The following is a 23,785-nucleotide window of genomic DNA, read 5'->3' on the forward strand; positions in this document are numbered from 1 at the left end:
CTCCTGTAAAATGTACCAAACGTTAGCTAAACTCACCTCAGTAATGTCAGGGTGCCTCAGTATAATGATACGCGGAAACACACTAGCCTCATGTATATAATGCTAAATGTCTAAAATACCTGTAAGATAATTGAAACACATGTTATTAAATATATATATATATATATAAAAACTAAAAAATTACATGCCAAAAATAATAGTTAACAAAACAGCCATCTTCACCGCTTTAGTGCTGTCGGGGGGTCTTATAAATCATGTGATTGCATAAACAATTCAACAATCTTGATATACATTATATATTATATTAATATTACATATTATTATAACATTGTGACAACGTGTGTGCTCGTGTGTAAAGCAAAAGCAAGCGAGTGTCATTAAAGAGGTTCTCTGTTAAAGAATTTTTCAGACAGAGCAGTGTTTCCGTTGCACACAGAAACACACACATACACTCACCTACACACACACACACGCACACTAATGGAAGCACTGCTCTGTCTGAATTAGTTTCAACGGAAAAGTGCAGGTTATTTTAATTTTTTTCTTTACATTTCGTAATAATTATTTATATATTTTTATATATTTATACGTATATTTATATTATACGAATATTTTTGGGTTGTGGAATGAATCATCTGATTTTCCATTATTTCTTATGAGGAAATTTGCTTAGATATACAAGTGTTTTAATGTACAAGCACCTTCCGCAATGAATTATGCTTGCAATTTAAGGTTCCACTGTACTATATTTTCTGAATATATACTAGGATTGTGCCTGTTATGTTCATTTAAATAATATGACTAAGTGACTGCACTTTTCATTTTTGTACAATGAGCTTAAATACATATGGCAGTCACTTATGAGTTAGTATGACAGTTTTTGCTGTCATGGGTTTGATTTAAAAAAAAAATTGCATGCAATAATGCAGTCACATTCATGTTCCGGATGAGTGTATAAGAACATCTGACTACAAATGTATTTATTAAGAGACTTCTGTCTAATGACATAAATGTAAATCACATCACATCACATGATAAATGTAAGGAAAATAGAAAGAAAATGTGTCACCAAAGCGATAGGGGGCAGTGATGTGCTACAGCCTATTAAACCTTATGCAATCGACGAAGAAAACGTCTGCGGATGTTACGGCACTAACGCTAGTGAACCGAAGGAATAAACAAACATGTCGGTCTTTTAAATGTACTTTTTTATGAATTAGTCTCTTCAGTCTCTCTTTTTCCCCTAATAAGTAATATTTATTTAACTTACTTTAACTGTTTAGGATAACTTACGGTAACAGTTTCTCCTCTAGACACCAGCTAGTTGTTTCAGACGGCGGATTAAAACATGGCGTGAAGAGGGGTCCAAGGCATCGCAATTAACTTTATTTTACCCCTGAGCCGAATAAAGCGAGCGTCACGCAAGTATGTATTTAAACTGTTATGCCTGCTTCTCGTGTTTGATTGTCGTGAGCACTTAGTGAAATTGGGAACCAAACTGATTTGTGTATGGGAAAGTAATTGCTACCATCGCCAGGTTCTCTTTAGCCTCGCACATGTAATTACATCAGGAAAAGTTCAAAATCACTTAACTTTTAAATGATTATAGATTTTATGATTGTATATTGTGCTGGTGCTCGTATCGTGTACTTAACATTCAAATTACGGATGATGACCTGTATGATTTATATCGTTTCTCTCCTTAAGTGCTCTCAGGAATATCATGAAAATAATGTATTCTGTGTGACAGGTGCGTCTGATACCGCTCTAGGTGTCTAGGGCACTTTTGTTAATTGTGGTCATTGCACACTAAATAAGCCCTTCATCATCATGGCCTGGGCACTGAAACTGCCCCTCGCTGATGAGGTGATCGAGTCTGGGCTGGTGCAGGATTTTGATGCCAGTCTGTCTGGAATTGGCCAGGAGCTTGGAGCTGGAGCCTACAGTATGAGGTACTGTATAGTTCACATTTTTGCAGCAAGAGCTTTGTCTCGTTGTAGACCATATGCATAGTACAGAAACTTTCTCTGAAAATCAACAGAGACGCAGAAGACATTTGATAAGCAGTAAAAATTAGCATATTCTATGTTCTAGACGGTTATTAAACTTTGTCTATTATTATTCCCTCCCTTTTCTTTTTCAAAACTTTACAGTGATGTGCTGGCACTTCCCATTTTTAAGCAGGAAGAGTCCAATCTACCACCTGACAATGAAAACAAGATTCTTCCCTTCCAGTATGTTCTTTGTGCTGCCACATCACCAGCTGTCAAACTACATGATGAGACACTCACCTACCTCAACCAAGGTCTGTTTATTCATCTGAATTACTGCATTACAGGATCTTTTCCCTCTCCAGTGTGATTACATGGCCTGGTATAGGGCCGCAGTGGTTAGTTGGCATAATCAATAGGGCTGCAACTAGGACTGTTTTGATAATCCAATAATCTCTCAGTTATTAAATCAATGAAATATATACTAATATGCCTAACATTGTATATGCAGGGCAGTCTTATGAAATTCGAATGCTGGACAATCGGAAAATGGGTGAGCTTCCAGAGATCACAGGCAAAATGGTCAAGGTATGAGTTTGCTTTTATATTTGTCATAAAGGACAATGCCTATGTGGTGATGGCTTACTTTCTCCTGTGTTGGTTGTGTCAATCCAGAGCATAATTCGTGTGGTTTTTCATGACCGACGACTGCAGTACACTGAGCACCAACAGCTAGAAGGTTGGCGCTGGAACAGACCAGGTGATCGAATCCTGGACCTTGGTAAGTATAATAATATGCATTTGACTCTTGTTTTAGTGTGTGCATACCAGAATACTTGCATAAGAAGCTGTAGAGTGTTGTGTAGATTTTCCACATATGTCAGTAATGAACGTTGGTGGGTCTGAAATACATGCTAATGGTCAGTATTATTTTTGATAATTTTTAGCTTCAGGATGTTAGAATTATGATGACCTGATTATTGTTTTAATCAAATATCCCGCATAAAATATGTTTTTTCATCATTCTTTTCAGATATTCCCATGTCTGTTGGGATTGTGGATCCCAGGGCAAACCCTACACAGCTTAACACAGTGGAGTTCCTATGGGATCCATCAAAGCGAACTTCAGTGTTTATCCAGGTGTTTTATTTAATTAATGTATTAATGTCTTGTACCAGAACAAATATAAAAGACTCTATCAGTACATATAGTAGTAGTAAAAAGCTGTTTGATTGTTGTTAGGTTCATTGCATCAGCACAGAGTTCACAATGCGTAAGCATGGTGGTGAGAAGGGGGTCCCATTTCGCATCCAAATTGACACATTCAAAGAGAATGAAGCAGGAGAGTACACGGAGCATCTGCACTCTGCCAGCTGCCAAATCAAAGTCTTTAAAGTAAGAACAGAATGTAGCGCTTTTTGTACCTTTAATATATAAAGAACTTCCATATTGTGTATAGACATTTGTGGACATGGAAACCTTTTGTATTTTGTATTTCAATCCATGTTTACAGGATAATACAATGATATACATGTTTTATAACATCACCTACCACATATTTAATTCTGGTACTTGTTCAAGTATTTACTTTTCATTAGTTAAAATATTGTGTAAAATGTACTAAAGCTGGCTTTGTTTGTAGCCCAAAGGTGCTGACAGAAAGCAGAAGACTGACAGAGAAAAGATGGAGAAAAGGGCTCCACAAGAAAAGGAGAAATACCAGCCATCATATGAAACCACTATCCTTACTGAGGTTTGTGCCTGGGAATTGAGTAATATTGTTCAGCAATATTTCATTGGCATTGCATCAGAGCATGTCCTGTATTTCTGCTATTTTAGGCCTGCAACTAATACTGTTACAAACAGCAATAACAGTAGCTACAACATGCATCTCCAAAAAAAAAAAAAAAAAACACAATTAAATTCAAGTGTAAATAAGCTTATACCAGTAAAACATTAAAATAACATGAAAGAAAGTCAAGGTGGGCCTTTTAACAATTTTTAACATTTATATTTTTCCACACTTAGTATCTACCAAAGGTTGTCCAATAAAGGACAGCTGGTAACCAAGCGATAGGGTCAAACCAAAATTTTATTTAGGGATGTGGGAGCCAAAAGTTGGCCAGTATGGTTCAGCCCCTCACAAGGGCTACTGGAACACAATTTGTAACACAAATTGTTGGAAAATCTCATGTTGGCTATGATAGAAAGGTGTCAGGTCACATGGTGCATTGCAGCATGATGTATAGCCACAAACTTGGAGTGATACGATTTTTTCCGGTGTGATAGGTTGCATTATTTTGCTGAAAGAGGTTACTGCCTTTAGGAAATATTGTTGTCATAAAAGAGTGGACTTGGTTAGCAACAATATTTATGTAGGTGGTACACGTCAAGGTAGCATGCACATAAGTGCCAGGTTTTAAAGCACACCATATTCAAGAGAATAGCGATGCCCCTGTCGGCTTTCTTTATTCCCCGTGCTACCTATTCTCCAAGGGATGCAGATATACCCGGCTGTCTGTATGACAGTTTACCGGTTGGCCTTCCTTAGACAACCTTTGGTAGCTTATAACCACTACATACCTGTAACACACCAAAATAATTGACATTTTGGAGATACTTTGACCAAGTCATTTGGTTATCAAAATTTGGCCCTTAACTTAAATTTTATGTATATAGCACTTTTAACAGTGGTTATTGCTAAAAAGTGCCTTAAAGTGTGAGAAAATGTGTCCATTTATTTATCCATTTGTCCATTCATTCATCTATCGTTATTTACTTATCTGAAGCCATGGGGTAGCAGTAGCAGGGAACTCCAAACTTCCGTTTTCCCAGCCACCTCTGTATCTTACTGATACACACACACACACACACACACACACACACACACACACACCACGTACGTTAGTACCTGTCTTTGACAGTAAAAGAGTTTGTAGAAATAGTTAAAAGATTAAAGCTAAAAATAAGCTAATCAGCTTTAACGTAATCACTGATATTATTATTATTTTAGGTTGAAGCCCATATACATGTCTGCTTGTCTTTTTTATACAGCAGGACTTTCTGCCTTAATTATTAATGCAAAGAAAATAACATTTTGTAAGGTTGAGTATCTTGTGCCTTGTTTACACTAAATTGTACTTCTTTTGTCGTCAGTCAAATACTCGGTAATCAAAGAGTGAATCACAGAGAAATAAAAAAAGTAGATTGAGTAAAGATTAAGTTCGTCTTAAAACAACTTGTTAAAATTCACTTATACCACTAAAATATTAACTAAATTCAGGTTTGCTTTTCTAATTAATATGTATATTGGCGCAGGTCTTTATTTACATTGAGCAAGTTGCTTATTAGAAGCTTATTAAGAAGCTTAAGTAGATTATTAAATTAAGCATGTGACTGTTTATAACATCACTTTTACATGACATTTTGATATGAGTGCATAACACTGGGTTTGGGTATTTTAATGGCCCTCATTTCGGCCTGCTGTAGTTCTGATTGCTCTAAAGACTCATTTTATTTCATAGTGGTGCTTCACATTATTGCTCGTAAATAGCAGCACGGGTTTAGAATACATGTGACAAACTGGTTTTAAACTTCCCAGGAAAAGAATAAACGTACTGTGCAATCACCCTCCTTGGCATTTTTCATGTTTTGTTGCCTCACAACCTGGAAATAAAATTGTTTAAAGGTTTGCATCATTTCCTTTAGAGAACATGCTACGAAAATGTTGTGAAGCAAGCAACAAATAGTACAAAATAACAGAAAATGTCAGGGTGCAATACTTATTCACCCCCCTAAAGTCCATACTTTTGTAGAGCCAACTTTTGTGGCAATTACAGATGCAAGTCGCTTTGGATAAGTCTTTTATGAGCATGCCACATCTTGCCACTGGGCTTTTTGCCTATTCCTCAAGGCAAAACTGCTCCAGCTCCTTTATGTTGGATGGTTTCTGCTTGTGAACAGTAATCTTCAAGTCAGACCACAGATTCTCACTTGGATTGAGGTCTGGGCTTTGACTAGGCCACTTCAACACATTTAAATGTTTCTCCTTAAACCACTCGAGTGTTGCTTTAGCAATATCTTTTCCTCGACTCGGATCCGTTTCCCAGTCCCTGCTACTGAAAAACATGGTGTTTTTGGAGTGATGGGATGTGTTGGGTTTACACTAAACTTAGCGTTTTCTTTGGTGGCCGAAAAGCTACATTTTAGTCACATCTGACCAGCACCATAATCCAAACATTTCTGGAGTCGCCCACATGTCTTTTGGCAAACTTAAAACTGCTGTGGAACTCTGCAGATTCTTTAGGGTTCCCTTTGGTCTCTGTGCTGCCACTCTGATTAATGCCCTCCTTGCTTAGTCTGTGAGTTTTGGTGGACGGCCCTCTCTTGGCAGGTTTGTTGTGTTTCACTTTGCATAGGCTACTGTTCCTTATTTTGGAGTAAGCCATGCTGTGTTCCACGTTCATTTCTGTTTGGTGAGTACTTGGGCGCTTTGTAGGGTGTTTTACTATAATTTCTGTGCCTCTTTGGCACACCTTGTTGATTGACAGATATACAGACAGACATACGGACATATAGACAATTTTTTTTTTCTGAGACCGGTTTCTGATCCTTCAGTGTATGAAACATAAAGATATAATTGAAAGAGCGAGTTCTGGCCTATGTGTGTGTGTGTGTGTGTGTGTGTGTGTGTGTGTGTGTGTGTATATATGTATATGTGTATATATATATATATATATATATATATAAGAATGAGATGAATATGTGCGAAATATCGGTAGGCGAGGATGAATATTTAGTGGACAGGCAAATCAAGATTGGCAACTGAGATATAGCAATTAAAGTGACAGCAGTGCATGCACTGAGTGATGCAAGACTAAGATGAGAGTCAATGATTAGTGTACATGAATAGTAGATCTGTTATGAAGAGTAAGTATTGGGTAAGGGACAATTCAAGCAAGTATTCCAATTATGTCCCCAGGCACAGTAAAGAAGTGTTAAAACAGTGTGGCCCTGGAAACAAAGGATGTCCGGAAGCAGCAGCTCTATGATAGTCTGCAACTGAACATGCTTTTCTGCTTGCAAAACCTCCATACAATGTGTGACTGATGTTGGACATCCTTTTTCTTTTCTAGTCTTAGCTTAAAGTTATCCACTGATCTTGCTTTTCTAACAACCTTGTTCTATTGTGTGGTGTTAAAGTGTAGCTTTAGCATAGAAAAGACTACTGGCCCCAATTGATTGCAGTGATTTGCAGAAAAAAATAATCTGTTAAATTTTAAACTGGATGTGAATTACTGAAATGGTCTTCTTCTCTAGTGCTCACCATGGCCTGAGGCCACATATGTCAGCAACTCTCCATCACCGAGCTTTAGCACCCCCCACAACAGCTTCCCTACTGAAGGGTAAGATCACACATGCCTGGGATTTCTATTATGCTATTAAATGATGAATTTACAATGGGGCAAAAAAGTATTTAGTCAGCCACCAATTGTGCAAGTTCTCCCATGTACAAAGATGAGAGAGGTCTGTAATTTTCATCATAGGTATACCATAACTATGAGAGACAAAATAAGAAAAAAAAATCCAGAAGAAATCCAGAAAATGACATTGTAGGATTTTTAAATAATTTATTTGGAAATTATGATGGAAAATAAATAAATAAAATAAATAAAAGTATTTGGTCAATAACAATTTTATCTCAATACTTTTTTATATACCCTTTGTTGGCAATGACAAAGGTCAGACGTTTTCTGTCTTCACAAGGTTTTCACACACTGTTGCTGGTATTTTGGCCCATTCCTCCATGCAGATCTCCCCTAGAGCAGTGATGTTTTGAGGCTGTTGCTGGGCAACACAGACTTTCTCCCTCCAAAGATTTTTCATGGGGTTGAGATCTGGAGACTGGCTAGGACACTCCAGGACCTTGAAATGCTTCTTACAAAGTCACTTCTTCGTTGCCCAGATCGTGTGTTTGGGATCATTGTCATACTGAAAGACCCAGCCACGTTTTATCTTTAATGCCCTTGCTGATGGAAAGAGGTTTTCACTCAAAATATCACGATACATGGCCTTATTCATTCTTTTCTTTACACGGATCAGTCGTCCTGGACCCTTTGCAGAAAACCAGCACCAAAGCATGATGCTTCCATCCCCATGCTTCACAGTAGGTTTGGTGTTCTTTGGATGCATTCTTTGTTCTCCAAACACTGACAAGTTGAGTTTTTAACAAAAAGTTCTATTTTGGTTTCATCTGACCATATGACAACATCTTAAATGCTGTCTAGCAAACTTCAGATGGGCCTGGACATGTACTGGCTTAAGCAGGGGGACATGTCTGCTGGCACTGCAGGATTTGAGTCCCTGGTGGTGCAGTTTGTTACTAATTGTAGCCTTTTTTTACTTTGGCCCCAGCTCTCTGCAGGTCATTCACTAGGTCTCACCGTGTAGTTCTGGGATTTTGGCTCACAGTTCTTGTGATCATTTTGACCCCATGGGGTGAGATCTTGCGTGGAGCCCCAGATCGAGGGAGATTATCAGTGGTCTTGTATTACATTTACATTTACATTTAGGCATTTGGCAGACGCTCTTATCCAGAGCGACTTACATTTTTATCTCATTATACATCTGAGCAACTGAGGGTTAACGGCCTTGCTCAAGGGCCCAACAGTGGCAACTTGGTGGTTGTGGGGTTTGAACCTGGGATCTTCCGAACCGTAGTCCAATGCCTTAAACACTGAGCTACCCCTGGCCAGTATGTCTTCCATTTTCTAATAATTGCTCCCACAGTTGATTTTTTTCCACCAAGCTGCTTCCCTATTGCAGATTTAGTCTTCCCAGCCTGGTGCAAATCTAGAATTTTGTTTTTGGTGTCCTTTGACAGCTCTTTGGTCTTGGCCATAGTGGAGTTTGGAGTGTAACTGTTTGAGGTTGCGGACAGGTGTCTTTTATACTGATAACAAGCTCAAACAGATGCCATTAATACAGGTAATGAGTGAAGGACAGAGGATTCTCTAAAAGAAGTTACAGGTCTGTGATTTCCAGAAATCCTGCTTGTTTGTAGGTGACCAAATACCTATTTTACAAAGGAATTTACCAATTAATTAATAAAAAATCCTACAATGTGATTTTCTGGATTTCTTTTTCTTATTTTGTCTCTTATAGGTGATGTATACCTATAATAAACATTACAGGGCTCTCATATATTTTTAAGTGGGAGAACTTGCACAATTGTTAGCTGACTAAATACTTTTTTGCCCCACTGTACTGTATATGACTTAAACATTTAATTTGTGAAGCTGTTATGCTATTTGTCGAGAATGTTTTTAAAATCTGTATGAACAACTTTATATCTGATGCATTAATTTGTCGTATAATATTTTTTGTAACTTCAAAGGTAACACTACATATTAAACCACTAAATACTAAATTAACACAGTTTCAGCAGAGAAATGAATGGGTATATCAATCATTAATTTTGCTGTTATTTTTAAAGCCTATTTAAAAAAACAAACCTGCAAATAACCCATAGACAATTACACATCATATAGGCAATTATGAAAATGTGCTGTATTTTTAGTTGCCTGAATTGAATGATACTGTAGGTCAGATTAAACTTGAGATTTTAGATCTTAACAACTATTAATAAATATGTGAGTCAAGTTTCCATCATAAATCCCCAGCTAGTGCAGCAGCTTAAAGGTCATTGAAAAATGGCATGTGGAATCAGGCATTGTGAAAATCCAACATGGTTCTGACTGAGGTGTTGAAAGAATATGTTGAAAAGCCACAACACATCATTAATATGAACAAATCCCAATATTTTTTTTTTTTTAAGTAGACTTGTAAAAATTGAAAAAAAAAATTAAATTCACCTTATTGATATCTAAAAAACAAATAAACCAATTTTTAAAATTCTTCATGGCAATATACATGCAAACCTTTCTGCCCTTCAGCAACCCAATGCAGCTTTCCACATGGCTGTTCCTTGTTTAATAAGCTGATAAAGACCCACTTCTGCACATTCTAATTCATGTTTGCAAATCAACATCCTAGACTGAGAAGTTATTAAATATAAAATTTAATAAGGATGTCTGTGAAAATTTTAGTGAAGTTTTGTTGTACACAGCTTTAATAAATAAGGGCCAGTATGTAATTTAATGCTTGTTATTTTTTAGCTTGTCTGTACTATTTCTATTTTTGAACCTTCATAAAGCTTCTCATTTGGTTGCATTTGTGTCAAGGAATGGCTCACCGAATCACCAGCCAGAGCCAGTGGTACAGGTAGCAGATGTAAGTGCCTTAATTTTTTGCTTAGTTTTTTTATTTTTTTGTTTTGTTCTTTGCTTTGTTTTTTTTTTTTTTTTTTTAATTACACAATCACTTTATATTTAAAGTGCTCTGATATATACTATGAAAGTAATGTTATGACTACACAATATACTACATGTACACCGATTTATTGTTACAGCTTACCCTATACCAACAAACACAGGCCATTTCATAAAGCACACAATATAGGATGTACAATTGCTGTCAAAAGCTTATTGGAAGGTGGATGTATATAATGTATTAATTAAGTGTATATTATGAAAAACCTGTGCCAAAGTTGTTGTGCAGGTCGAATGGTCCGATATGGTGACCCCTTGACAAGAGCAGCAGAAAGACAAAAACAAAGTTTAATTTACATTGTCAGATTGTGCAGAATGAGTGATAATTGAATAAATGATTTAGATGGAATTACCATTGTAACCAGCTAATAAACTGCTAAAAATGATAGCTGGATCTAGAAGAATTGGTACAGTACTTTATTAATTTTAAAAGGGAAATTTTAGTTATCGCCTTTCCCCTGAATATTCTCTTTACACGATAAAAACAATATAAAGACACAAGCTTTATAAAATGTTAAAATGTTACATTTTGTGTACTAGTGTAGGATTTATAGTAAAATAAACTGAAATTAACTGAAAGTAAATATACTGTGAAAATATTTAGCTGATGAAGAACATATAAGACAGTAAAACAATCAGCCATAACACCCCCTTAAAATTGAGTAGGTCCCCCCTTTGCCACCAAAACAGTAATGACCTGTGTGTTCTGACACCTTATGTTGGAACCAGCATTAGCTTTTTTAGCAATGTGAGCTACAGCAGGTCTTCCATTAAATCGGACTACACAGGCCAGCCTTCGCAGCCTTTGCTGCCGGTGGCCCTGTCACATGTTCACCGGTTTCCTTCTTTGGACTACTTTGATAGGCCCTGACCACTAGACTGGGAACATCCCACAAGAGCTGCAATGCTCCAGAGCTTTTACCCCGTCATCTAGTCATTACAATTTAGCCCCTTTGTCATATCACTCAAATTCTTACGCTTGATAATTTCTTTCTGCTTCCTAAACGGCAGCTTCACAATGTATTAAATTAAAATGTTGGGTAGAAGAGGAAAAACCTCAGGTTCCTTTCTTTTTTAATATGCACCCACTTCCAGGTGCCATTGCATCAAGGTATTGAATGTGTAGCTATTGTGACAAGGACCAATTTGTGATGGCAAGACTACTGGGTCTGAGCAACTCCAAAACTGCAGCTCTTGTGAAATGATCCCAGTCTGCAGTGGTCAGGACCTACTAAAAGTCACAAGAAGGAAATTTGAAAAACTGGTAACAAGGTAGGCAAGGCTCACTGATGCATGTGGGCAGCGAAGGCTAGTCTCTGTAGGTTTAATAGAATAGATAATCTAATAAAAGAGCTTTTAGTGCTGGTTCTAATAGAAGGGTGTTAGAACATACAGTGCAGCACAGTTTTGTTGGCAAAAGGGGGGCCTAATCAATATCGGAGTATGTGTTTCCCTCCAAAAGGAATGGCAAGGCTTGTGTTGTTCACAATGTGAAACATGTATTGTTCTCTCATGAGTCTTTCCCACATCCGAGAGAGCGACAGTGTGGAGAAGCCCCAAAGAAGCGTACCACCCAGACTGTCGCATGCCCAGAGTGAAGCATGGATGTGGATCAGTGATGATTTGGACTGCAATATTTTGGCATTCCTTAGGCCTGATGCTTGTGCTAGATGGGCGCGTCACTGCTAAGGACTACTGAACCATTTTGGAGGATCATGTGCACCCAATGGTTTAAACATTGTATCCTGAAGGCTGTGTGTTACGACCCTTGGTGGTCTAGGGGTATACGGGTCGCACATTTACAGTTGATAGACATTGGCTAGTTGAATTCCCAGCACGGGTTGGAACCAAAGTGATGACACACTCAATACTTTATTAGCAAATGGGTGTTTATTTACGTAAAGTGCAAGAGGCGATACCAAGTGAAATATTTACAAATTAAAACAGTTGTTTGAAGGGAGGCACTAATTGAGAGACTAGCGATGGGTGCTGCTGAAAATAAACCAAGAAGAAAAAAAACCCAGTCTAACTAATCACACTAATACACCCCCCATCTAGTCTCCTCTAAAAATCGAAAAAGAATAATAAAAAAATAATAATAATCAGGTAAGCAAAAACATCCTAACTAGCTACACTATCTAAATCAAAAGGGATACATGGGTTGGCACACACCCTCTTACCTAGTGTATCTCTAGACAGCTGGTTACCTACATGTTGAAATGTATACCACGTGGCTTACTTCCCTAAACCAGTCTCTCAACCACAAACATTTCCAGCCTATTGGCTGGGGAAACAAACAGTATAGCCAGCACAAAGTGAGTCTCAAGACTGCCTCTACTTTCTGAAATGGCTTCTTAAAAAGACAGCTGGAGGATGGGGATTGGTCGAAGCACTGGGATGTGATGCAGCCAATCAGAAGCGTGGACTGACTGGATTGGTTGCAGCCCTGAGATGTAGAGCAGCCACTCAGAAGCAGCAAGCACTGGATGGAGCCACTAAGAAACATAAAAAAAACAAAAAGGGCAACAGACAAGACAACCACTACACAATAATGTTCTGGAACGTAACACTGTGTATCAGAATGATAATGCACCAATACGCACGGCAAGACTGGTGTGGTGAGTGGTTTGATGAACATGAAAGTGAAGTTGAACATTTTCCATGGCCTGCACAGTCACCACATCTAAAGATTATCGAGCCACTTTGGGGCGTTTTGGAGGAGCGAGTCAGGAAACGTTTTCCTCCACCAGCATCACCTAGTGACCTGTTGACTATTGTGCAAGAAGAATGGCTCAAAATCCTTCTGGCCACTGTGCAGGACCTGTATCTGTCATTCCCAAGACAAATTGATGTTGTATTGGCCACAAAAAGAGGTCCTACACCATACTGATGAATTATTGTGGTCTAAAATCAGGCGTTTCAGTTTCATTGTCCAACCTTTGTATGTTGTTGGTCTTTCGTCTGCTCCTGGCAAGGTGTCGCCGCAGTGGATCATCCTGTCTGCACATACAAGCTTAGCACAGGTTTTATCCCATTTTATCCGGGCTTGAGACCAGCACTGCATCAAGTGGCTGGGTTTGGGCCCTGTCTGGGAAACTCAGGGCGGCAGAAACACCTACCACTGAGCCACCAGTGCCCTAAATAAGGGTCAATATATACATAACTCAATTACCAGTTAACCTGGGGAAAAAAAGGTGTAAACGAATTTAAAGATTTTTACATTAACAACTATATCAAATATAAGTATAATGGTCAAGAAACAGTGACACACTAGGGCCTCCTGATTGGTGCAATGGTAACGAGCTTGCGAAATTACTCATTGATTGCAAGTTCGAATCCCAGTTGGTGATGTAGCCTTCTACAACCAGGAAGTCTAGAGAGAGCTGATTGACCAGACTTTCTTTGTGGAAGAAGAGATAGAGATTTTAGCATTCTTACATCAATCATGGCAATGCTAACCAATCATGGGAATCTGAGTGCTTATGTAAGCGAAAGCAGTTTTATTGAAGGAAATTTAACAATAAGCAAAGTTTCATTTTTTATATTTAAAGTACAAGGCAAATGGTTGTTTAAGAGTCTTAATTGTTTTTAGCAAGGCATTGTTAGTTTTCCTCTAAGAGTGTTACACCACTCCCTAAGGTACATGAGCAAGCAGTATTAAAGATGTAATTGGCTGGCGTTATGTGTCTTGGAGAATATAGCCTCTATATAGCCCTTGCCCTGGAGGGGTGTTGTTGCCTTAATGGGAGAATGTCCTAGTGATGGGTGGGAATTGGCTTTGACTAAATTAGGGGAGGAAAAATTTAAGAAAAGGAACATGCAAACTCAGAGGTTGCGGAGGCAAGTAGCTATGTAAGTAAATTTACTTTTATCACTGTATGGAAACATATTTCATGCACATTCACATCATCTGTACATTACTAGAGTAGTTTTATTAAAGGATACTTTAAGGATACTTTACTTTTTACTTCATTACATCTTACAGCAAATATTGCTACTTTATACCTCATTACATTTCTGCATGGTGAGAGAGTTTTTAAAAAAATATATAACTATGACTTAAAGGCTACTATAAGCCAATACAAGGTCAGTACTTTCGACATTAAAGTAAAATTTAAGGTACTTTTGTATTTTTACTTAAGGAGAATGTAAATGCTATGTAGAATATCTCTACTTATAATTAAGAACAGAATTTGTGTACTTTGCCCACTAATGAATAGTTTGTATGACAAGGTGCTGCTTTTTTTTTTTTTTTTTTTAAGCATCATTAGTCTCAGGTACAATTTTTACAGGTTGCATCTGTACATCAATTACCATAGACTCTCACACTTTCTTGTGCTTTCACAGCTAATGACCAGTAGTGCGTTTGGTGTATTTTGTAATTATTTTTGTGACTGACATACAAAAAGTTTGTTGAACATTATTTTTTTTGTTTAAAAACCTAAAATGTTTTGTGTTGACTCAATAATGAAAAAGTCATAAACATCTATAATATAATTAATAGTCAATTAGAGGCAATTTGCCTCAGTATTGTCCACAATATGATTAACATTAAAATCTTTTCCATATACACATATAAAATGTAATTGGCTACTACGGGAGCAGAAGCATTCATATTTGTTAGGTTTGTGAGATTGGCCTCTTATTTTGTAAAATATCTAAGAGGCATCAGTCCATCTTTGTCTGAAAAGCAGAACAGGCTGGTGAATAAAATAAACATTTTACCAACTTTATAATCTTAAGTCTTACCTGCTTTCTTTTCCCTATCCTGAACAAACAGAATCTAATACCCACTGCAACACCTCAAGAGGCACAGCAGTGGCTCCATAGAAACCGCTTTTCACCCTTCTGTCGTCTCTTCACAAACTTCTCAGGTAACTCACGGATTACTAGTGCATAACTTACTACACAGCTCTTGTATCTGTGCTTTTTGCACTCATCTACCTCAAGACATTCACCATCAACTATGTTACATTGAACTAATTATGGGATTGAAGAGATGTTTTCTGACAATTAAATGAATTCTTATCACCTGGTTGCTGATTCTCTTTAGCGCAAAATAATGCTTTTTTTTATACCTTAGGGGCAGACCTGCTTAAACTAACTAGAGAAGACGTCATTCAGATCTGTGGACCAGCCGATGGTATACGACTGTTCAACTCCCTGAAAGGAAGGTGGACATGTTTTCTGTACCTAAACACAGCCACAACATTTTTGTGAGAATGTGCGTTATATGTATATTGTACATGTATATCGTACATGTATAGCTGTACTGTAGTTATACAGTGTGTTGATACTTGCTCATCATGTCACTACAAAGTGTTATATTTTTTAATGGTGATTTATATATGTTTTGTCACACTCATGATTATGTATTTGTTAATGCTTATACATAGCTGACTGTCTGTTTTTTTTGTATGCCTATTAAGGGTGGTTCGCCCAAGACTCACTATCTATGTGTGCCAGGAGTCTCAGCAAGCACGAGATCAACAGCAAAAACATGAGAACGGAGATGGTGCTAGCAATACATTTTTTGGTGCGTCCTTAATTATGTGGAAGTATTGCAAGGAAATTTACAGCTTTATCAAAACAAACTCAAAACAGCTTTTTTCCCCATTGTTTCATCTCTATAGTGTACCATGCTATTTACCTGGAGGATCTAACAGCTGTCGAGCTGACTGAGAAATTGGCTCAGCTTTTCAACATCTCTCCACGCCAGATCAGTCAGATCTTCAAGCAGGGACCCACAGGCATTCATGTTCTTGTCAGCGATGAGGTGCAGTTTCACAGCTTTTTAAAGTGTTATACCGTCAACTCGAAAAATTGCTGTTTTTTCTTTATACTACGGTTTGATATTGACAGATGCATATAAGATGATGGATGAGAATTTCAGCTTGAATTTCCTAATCTAGATGGGTTAAACATCTTGATTCATGGCGTGATAAAGTCCTGTGTTTTGCCAGTGAGGACTGCATTTGTTGATAATAATTATAATAATACACTTTTATATAGCAATTTTTAAACATATAATGCAGCTCAAAGTGGTGCTCCACAAGGGGAAATATATAATAAATATATATAAATATAATTACAATAAATCAATTATAATGCAACTTATACATTTAAATAAAATATTTTAAAAAACACTTACATTCTGGACACTAAATGCAATTTTAAGCTTCTTGATGTGAGTATTTGTTGATTTTTAAAAAGAATCTATATTTTGGGTGTAATCTCAGTGGCCTTCTTAATATACAAGAGCAATGTCATTAAAATGTTTAAAATGGCTTCTGGATCTCATGGGCCAGCCAGTGCACTTCCTTCATAAAAGAAGGGATAAGGTCTCTATAAGGTCTGCATTTTTGTGAGGAAAAGAGTAGTAATTGCGAGCAATTTCATGAGCTCGTAAGAAATGCATTATTAGGTTTTATGCAACATATTTGGGTAAAAATTTACAAACTTTTGCACTGTTCCTTAAATTATGCAACCTTCGAGATATTGATCAAAGTTTAACTCTGATTTTTAATCAGTGGTTTTATGGATGAATAGAGATAAGCTTGTTTAATAAGTCTTCTCTTATGTGTTTTTCTACTGCAGTTAACTACTACAGTATGTCCATTTTGTTTTGCTTTAATTATAGAAAGTTCTGTAGCATCCACTGACATGTATATGAGGTTGTGCATCATCAGCAAATAAAAACTGATCTCATGCTTTCAGATGAGTCTGTTACAAGGTAACATTGAGGATTACCTTGTTAGGATACAGGGATACACATCTAAAATTGTTAAACACAACTTGATCTGAATCTGCTTTCTTAACTGTAGGTCTAGTTTTAGTTATCCAGTAGTGTGTTCAAGAAGTCACCAGATTACATTGAGGGTTTCGCAATATCTAAATCATCTGTCAAGACACAGTAAATTTAAATAGGCAGTAGAGATTGGATTTAATTCCCAGGTAAAGGATTTAATGATGAGTCCAATATTTATTTGACAAAAGTGACATAAAGCCATTGTGTAACGGGTGATTTACACATGATCTCAAACATAAAGTATGTTACAAGGCAGTGTCACAACCTGGACTCGCATGGCTGTTCCTGAAACGTACTGTATTTATATTGTTAATATAGCTAATTATGCTAGCAACAGAAGAATTCAGAAGTTTACAAAAAGACATTTTAAGTTTACAATGACAAAACTGTCCATTCCATTTGGGATGATGCTTGTCATGTGGGAAGAAAGGACTCAAAACACACTTAGACTCATTAAGTGCCATTAAGTGACTCAGGGAGCCATTTTATTTCCTCTGCCTTAACGTTCTGCAGTGCAAGTGTGGAGTTGCAAAATAAATAATGCAAATTTCGTTGATGTCCCTGGATTGCAGGACTGATGCAGTTATTGCAAGCAAAGATATGCAATCAAATATTAAGTGCTCTTTATTTTATACATCTACATCGGTAGATGTAAATATGAAGAAATAAAACCTGTAACACTGATGGTACATCACCCAGATCTGACTGTGTAAATCTTTCGAAATAAGAGGTTTTGAGATTTGAGTTTAATGTTGCCTTTGAATTCAAGCTCTGCTGCCTTCATTACATTTGCTAGACATGTATAGCATTATGTTCCTTAAAGATTCCGTTGTGTCTTCTGAACATGTGTTCTAACTCTTCTGTAGTATGACTGCATTTTAATTTCCTCCCACACAGATGATTCAGAACTTTCAGGACGAGATGTGTTTTGTGTTGGACACAATGAAAGGTACTGAGAATCTATCATTCATTAAATAGATGCAGGTAACTTTCCTGAATAACTAACATTGTTTATATCTCTTGTCTGTTTCTGAATTTGTAGCTGAGACGAATGACGGCTATCACATCATCTTGAAGTGAGAATGCACATAGGGCGGAGAAGTTGGCACCCATTTTCCAGCAGATTAATCTTAAATGGTATGGTTCCACACAGTCCCTGCCTTCACCCTTCCGGGAATTTATGATTATGATTGTTTTTTTGTTTTTTTACAATTGTATTGTTCAGGCAATAGAGGCCACTGTGGTAAAGTGGAACTGCATCTAGCCAGTTATAATACCTTACTGTTTTATTCTCCATTGAGTGTCTGTACTGCCAGTACTATTGGACAGCTGATTTTATTCATTTGCATTTTATTGCTTAAGTTATCCTTTCTTTAAAAGAATCTCTTTTTTTAATGTCTATACATCTAAGCACTGGTGTGCCAGAGCCTGCTGCCTAAGAATGACTAAATAGGTAGAATAGCATTAGCAGACATGGTCCATCAACTCGTTTGCATCCCCTGCCAACCTTCCACCATTTATTAATATTTCAAGTTATTATCTACCATGCAAGGCAAAAATCATAGTAAAAGTGTAATCAATAATTAGACCTGATGGGGCCCCTATATTGATACCTCACTGAAACAGTTGTTTCAAAATTGTTGCATGGTTAGCTTATATTAGCAAAATAAATTCTTTCAGTAATTTCCCCTGGCTTGTAGCACTGCTGCATGACTTTTAGGTACTGTTCTTTAGCTTATTTAAACAAGTGTTTTCTACAAAGTAACACATACTTTCTTGGTGCTTATTGTATTTCAATTCTAAAATTTTAATTCATTTGCTGATTCACAACAGTCAAATAAATGGTTACACTACATTTACTTGTTAAATGTTTCACTATACTGTGCAGACACTGGGCTTAAATGGCAACACCAGTTCTTTACATCCTTCAGATTTTTTTTTTTTCTTATCTTTTAATACAGGCTTATTCATTAGAACAAGTTATTACAGAGATATATTCAGACGAGGTGTTTTTTCTATCATGTTTTATGTAAGTAAACCAATTTTGTTGTTCATCCAAAAAATATCATTGTTAGACTTTTTTTTGGGTGCATTCTAATAAATTTTTTTGGTGTGAACAGCATATTTCTTAAGTGCTTTTTAAGGTAAAGCGGGATAGCTATGTTGGATATGTGCAAAACATCAGTCACTAAAACAAAGAATCATCTGTGTTCACTATTTATCATGTCATTGTAACAATTAAAACAGGTTACCCATGAACATTTTTGCTTGTGTGTCAGCCTTGCTTCAACCAGTTTGCAGCACCTCATTAAATATTAACAGTTTGTACTGAGTAGATTTCAGATTAATTGTCATTTATCCAGATGCTGCCTGAAAAGCTGCTAAAAAGTCATACAGTTTCATATTTTGTTGGACCACCTATGGAATTGTTTCAATCGTATATATAGGGGTTGAAACTGAAGCACCAGGTTTTGGACCACAATAATTTATTAGTATGGTGTAGGGCCTCCTTTTGCAGCCAATACAGCATCGGTTTATCTTGGGAATGTCAGATACAAGTCCTGCACAGTGGCCAAAGGCATTTTTGAGCCATTCTTCTTGCAGAATAGTGTCCAGGTCACTATGTGATGCTGGTGGAAAAACGTTTCCTGATTCGCTACTCCAAAACACCCCAAAGTGGCTGAATAATATTTAGATCTGGTGAATGCAGGCCATGGCACTTTCATCAAACCACTCTGTCATCAGTCTTGCTGTGTGTATTGGTGCATTATCATCCTGATACATGACACCGCCTTCAGGATACAATGTTTGAACCATTGGGTACACATGGTTCTTCCAGAATATTTCGGTAGTCCTTGGCAGTGACGCGCCCATCTAGCACAAGTATCGGGCCTAGGGTATGCCATCATATTGCAGCCCAAAGCATCACTGATCTACCCCCATGCTAGGCATGCAACAGTCTGGGTGGTACGCTTCTTCGGGGCTTCTCCACACTGTAACTCTCCCGGATGTGGGAAAGACAGTGAAGGTGAGCTCATCAGAGAACAATACTTTCACATTGTCCACAGCCCAAGATTGTCGCTGCTGGCACCATTGAAACCGATGTTAGGCATTGGCACGAGTGACCAAAGGTATGGCTATAGCAGCCCGGCCATGTATATTGACACTGCTCCCAACGGTCAGTTTTGGTGGAAACGAGAATTGAGGTGCACATTTAAATCTGCAGTGAGTTGGGAAGTTGTGGTTTTATGTTTTTTTGGATACAATCTGGGCTAGCACCCTGACATCCCTTTCAGACAGCTTCCTCTTGCATCCACAGTTACTCCTGTTGGATGTGGTTCGTCCTTCTTAGTGGTATGCTGACATTACCCTGGATGGCATGGCTCTTAATACATCGCAAAGACTTGCTGTCTCTGATATGTCACCTTTAATGTTGTGTGCATTGCAATATTGTAAGCAAAACTGTTTATTAATTAACATTAACTCTGCTAATTAAACCTTCACACTCTGCTCTTACTGGTGGTATCAGTGAAGATTGGCCACCAGGCTGGTCAAATTTAGCCATGAAACCTCCAACATTAAATTGACCATGCCACACATGATATGGCATTTTACTGTCCCACAAGACAAAAATGTAAATAATTAGTAAATTTATTATTTACAATGCTATAAACTGTTCTTTTGGTGTCCCAACTTCAATGAATTATAACTTTTCTAAATTACATTTTGTATAAATACCTCTGTCATGATTTTAAAAGTGTCTATATTCGCAAATGACAATCTTTACATCCATATATTTCTAAAAGCATTAATTAAAACAGGGTATGTTTTGTCCCTGAAAACCATTTCCTCTGGTCTGAAACCATATTCTAATGTTAAATTCAGCAATTTCATGGACAACTGCCTTTAGTTGAAGTACCCCATTAAAGATCAGGTTACTGAAGCCTCTTATGAAGCTTATATGTACTGTACACATAGTAAGTGTTTGTCTCAGAATTGTTAAAATATTTAGCTTTACATTTGAACCACTAAATGTATTACTTTTTTGTCCTTTGGTGTGGCAGGTAAAATATATTTTTTATTAAAAATTATATGTTTAACTAAAATTGTTCAAACATTTCTTGCTACCTTTAAATTACAGGTTGAAACTAACAAAGATGTTTCTAGTTCCTACCTGACACAAAAGGTTAAATGTCCTTTGGTGCGACACCTGCACTGTTACGTTGGGTGACAAAAATGCCATACAGGGGACAGGATTGCTTCAAAGAAGCATGTTTAATAAAATAAAAAATACATTTGTCTAACCCATTTTCTTTTTTTTTTTTTTTTACCATTTTCAGTGAGCTTATAATAATGCTAATTTTTTTTCATAATTCATTTTTTTTATAATTAAAAATTAAATCATTTTACTAATTCACAGAATCACATTTTATATATAAAAAGTCATGAAAAAAATTTAAAATGTGATTTCACTCTCGTTTTTTTTTTATTCATTTATTTTTTTTAAGACCAAAAGAATTCATGGTGAGATATAAGTCAAAGAGAGATTGAGGACTTAAAAAGATCCTTAAAGAATATAGTATTGATCATGTTTAATGAAGATTTTATCATGTCTGTACTACTGTGCATAATGTTTTTTTTTTTATTGTCTTTTGATTTTTTTAAAAATGCATTTACTGTACTATAGGTTATCACAGTGTAACACATTGTATGTGTAATTAATTATAGTTATTGGCAAGTTGGTACGTATTTGTTGGGGAAATAATGTAGATATTTGATTTGTATTATTTTAATTTAAAATCTATGAAAAAAAATTTAAGTCATGTTTCATGAACAAAAGGCTGAGGGGAAAGTGGAAATGTTAAATATCACTTGCTACCAAAAACTAATTAGAATGAACAGCACAAAAACTTAAGAGAATTTTTAAAAAGGGGCCACATAAAAGAGGCTCAGTGCTATTCTACACCAGACCTTATTGTTCCCAGAAATGTTATTACGGAAGGCAGTGGTTGAATTACCTGCATGAAAGTTAATGACCCTATTTTAGACACACATTTCAAATATTAACATATTAAATGTCTTTAATGTCAATATAAACATATTAATATATATATTTTTTTCAACAATGTTGTTTTAGAAAAACACTTTTTTATTTTCCAGCTGTGCAGAGTAAGGGTGGGTATTTTGGCAAGAAACACTCACAAAGAATATAGACTTTATTGTGACTATACACGTACACAATAAATAAAAGGAAAATTTATGAAAATGAGTGATAGTTATTGCTTTGCCTGTACTTTTAGCATGCTAATTAGGCCCAACCTCTATTTAATGGCACTGAGATCTTGTGACCTGTGACCTCATTATAATCAACAACCACCTTGGTGAACACAGAGCCAACTTGCTTTTTACAGAATCTGGCAAAAAAAATTTCACCTGTTTGAGTTTTTTTTGACACCTTATATGACTGTCTCATTTTTATGCTCATTAATATATATTAGCATCTGCCAAAGATGGGCATGTACACATAATTAGCCTTGACTGTGTCGATTATTTCAATGTTCATGCAACACATCGTACTTGCTATAGTGACTTTATATATTTTTTTTCTGTTATTTTAACATACATTCTTACACATGTAATATACATTTTTTACGTCAATATTTAAGTAAAGGGAAAAAAACTAATACACAGGTGCATGTCAATAAATTTAAATATATGATGAAAAAGTTAATTTCAGTAAATAAAAAAAATTGTGAAACTCGTATATTATATAGATTTATTACACACCGACTGATATATACTTAGCAAAAAAAGAAACGTCCTCTGACTTTCAACTGTTTTTACTTTCAGTAAACTTAATGTGTAAATATGTGTATGAACACTAAAAGAGTCAACACCATAAGACATAGACTAAAAATGTTTCAAAATGTGTCCCTGAATGAAGGGAGTCTCAAAATCAAAAGTACCAGTCAGTATCTGGTGTGGCCACCAGCTGCTTGAAGTACTGCAGTGCATCTCCTCCTCATGGACTGCCTATTGCAGACAGTCTGAGCACTGATGGAGGGATTGTGTGTTCCTGTACCTGTCACGCAGGTGTGATATTCGGATGTACCGATCCTGTGCAGGTGTTGTTCCATGTGGTCTTCCACTGCAAGGATGATCAGCTGTCCTTCCTGTCTCCCTGTAGCGCTGTCTTAGGCATCTCACAGTGCGGACATGGCAATTTATTACCCTAGCCACATCAGCAGTCCTCATGCCTCCCTGCAGCATGCCTAATGCACGTTCACGCAGATGAGCAGGGACCCTGGGCATCTTTCTTTGGGTGTTTTTCACAGTCGGTAGACAAGTCTCTTTCTGTAAGCTGTTAAGGTCTTAACGACCATTCCACAGGTGCATGTTAGTTAATTGATTATGGTTAATTGAACATGCATGGAAAACATTGTTTAAACCCTTAACAGTAAAGATCTGTAAAGTTATTTGGATTTTTACAACATTATGGTTGAAATACACAGTCCTGGAAAAGGGATGTTTCTTTTTTTGCTGAATATATTTCAAGTGCTTATTTCCTTTATTTTTAATTATTATTGCTTACAGTT

General features: G+C 36.7%; 1 protein-coding gene across 2 annotated transcripts; it reads left to right on the top strand.

The window, feature by feature from the left end:
- Nucleotides 1–1,117: 1,117 nt before the first annotated feature.
- On the top strand, nucleotides 1,118–19,524 carry tfcp2 (transcription factor CP2). 2 transcript variants are annotated; one of them, XM_053482451.1, is made up of 17 exons: nucleotides 1,118–1,186; nucleotides 1,314–1,425; nucleotides 1,751–1,952; nucleotides 2,154–2,305; nucleotides 2,503–2,579; nucleotides 2,667–2,772; nucleotides 3,025–3,131; nucleotides 3,234–3,386; nucleotides 3,634–3,744; nucleotides 7,311–7,396; nucleotides 10,235–10,283; nucleotides 15,162–15,255; nucleotides 15,465–15,555; nucleotides 15,811–15,917; nucleotides 16,015–16,157; nucleotides 18,087–18,138; nucleotides 18,232–19,524. In XM_053482451.1, the coding sequence occupies exons 3-17, from the start codon at nucleotides 1,831–1,833 to the stop codon at nucleotides 18,267–18,269; spliced, it is 1,488 nt and encodes a 495-aa protein (XP_053338426.1). In that variant the 5' UTR covers nucleotides 1,118–1,186; nucleotides 1,314–1,425; nucleotides 1,751–1,830; the 3' UTR covers nucleotides 18,270–19,524. The 2 variants fall into 2 exon arrangements, with proteins under 2 accessions (XP_053338426.1, XP_053338425.1); XM_053482450.1 differs by having other exon boundaries at nucleotides 1,134–1,425.
- Nucleotides 19,525–23,785: the final 4,261 nt, after the last annotated feature.

The sequence above is a fragment of the Clarias gariepinus genome, chromosome 22, assembly GCF_024256425.1.
Source record: "Clarias gariepinus isolate MV-2021 ecotype Netherlands chromosome 22, CGAR_prim_01v2, whole genome shotgun sequence".
NCBI classification, from domain to species: Eukaryota; Metazoa; Chordata; class Actinopteri; order Siluriformes; family Clariidae; genus Clarias; species Clarias gariepinus.

Coding starts and splice junctions, on each gene's coding strand:
- tfcp2 (XM_053482451.1), top strand. CDS start 1,831: ATGGCCTGGGCACTGAAACTGCCCCTCGCTGATGAGGTGATCGAGTCT. Junction 2,773..3,024: donor TGATCGAATCCTGGACCTTG/GTAAGTATAATA, acceptor CATTCTTTTCAG/ATATTCCCATGTCTGTTGGG. Junction 10,284..15,161: donor CAGTGGTACAGGTAGCAGAT/GTAAGTGCCTTA, acceptor CTGAACAAACAG/AATCTAATACCCACTGCAAC.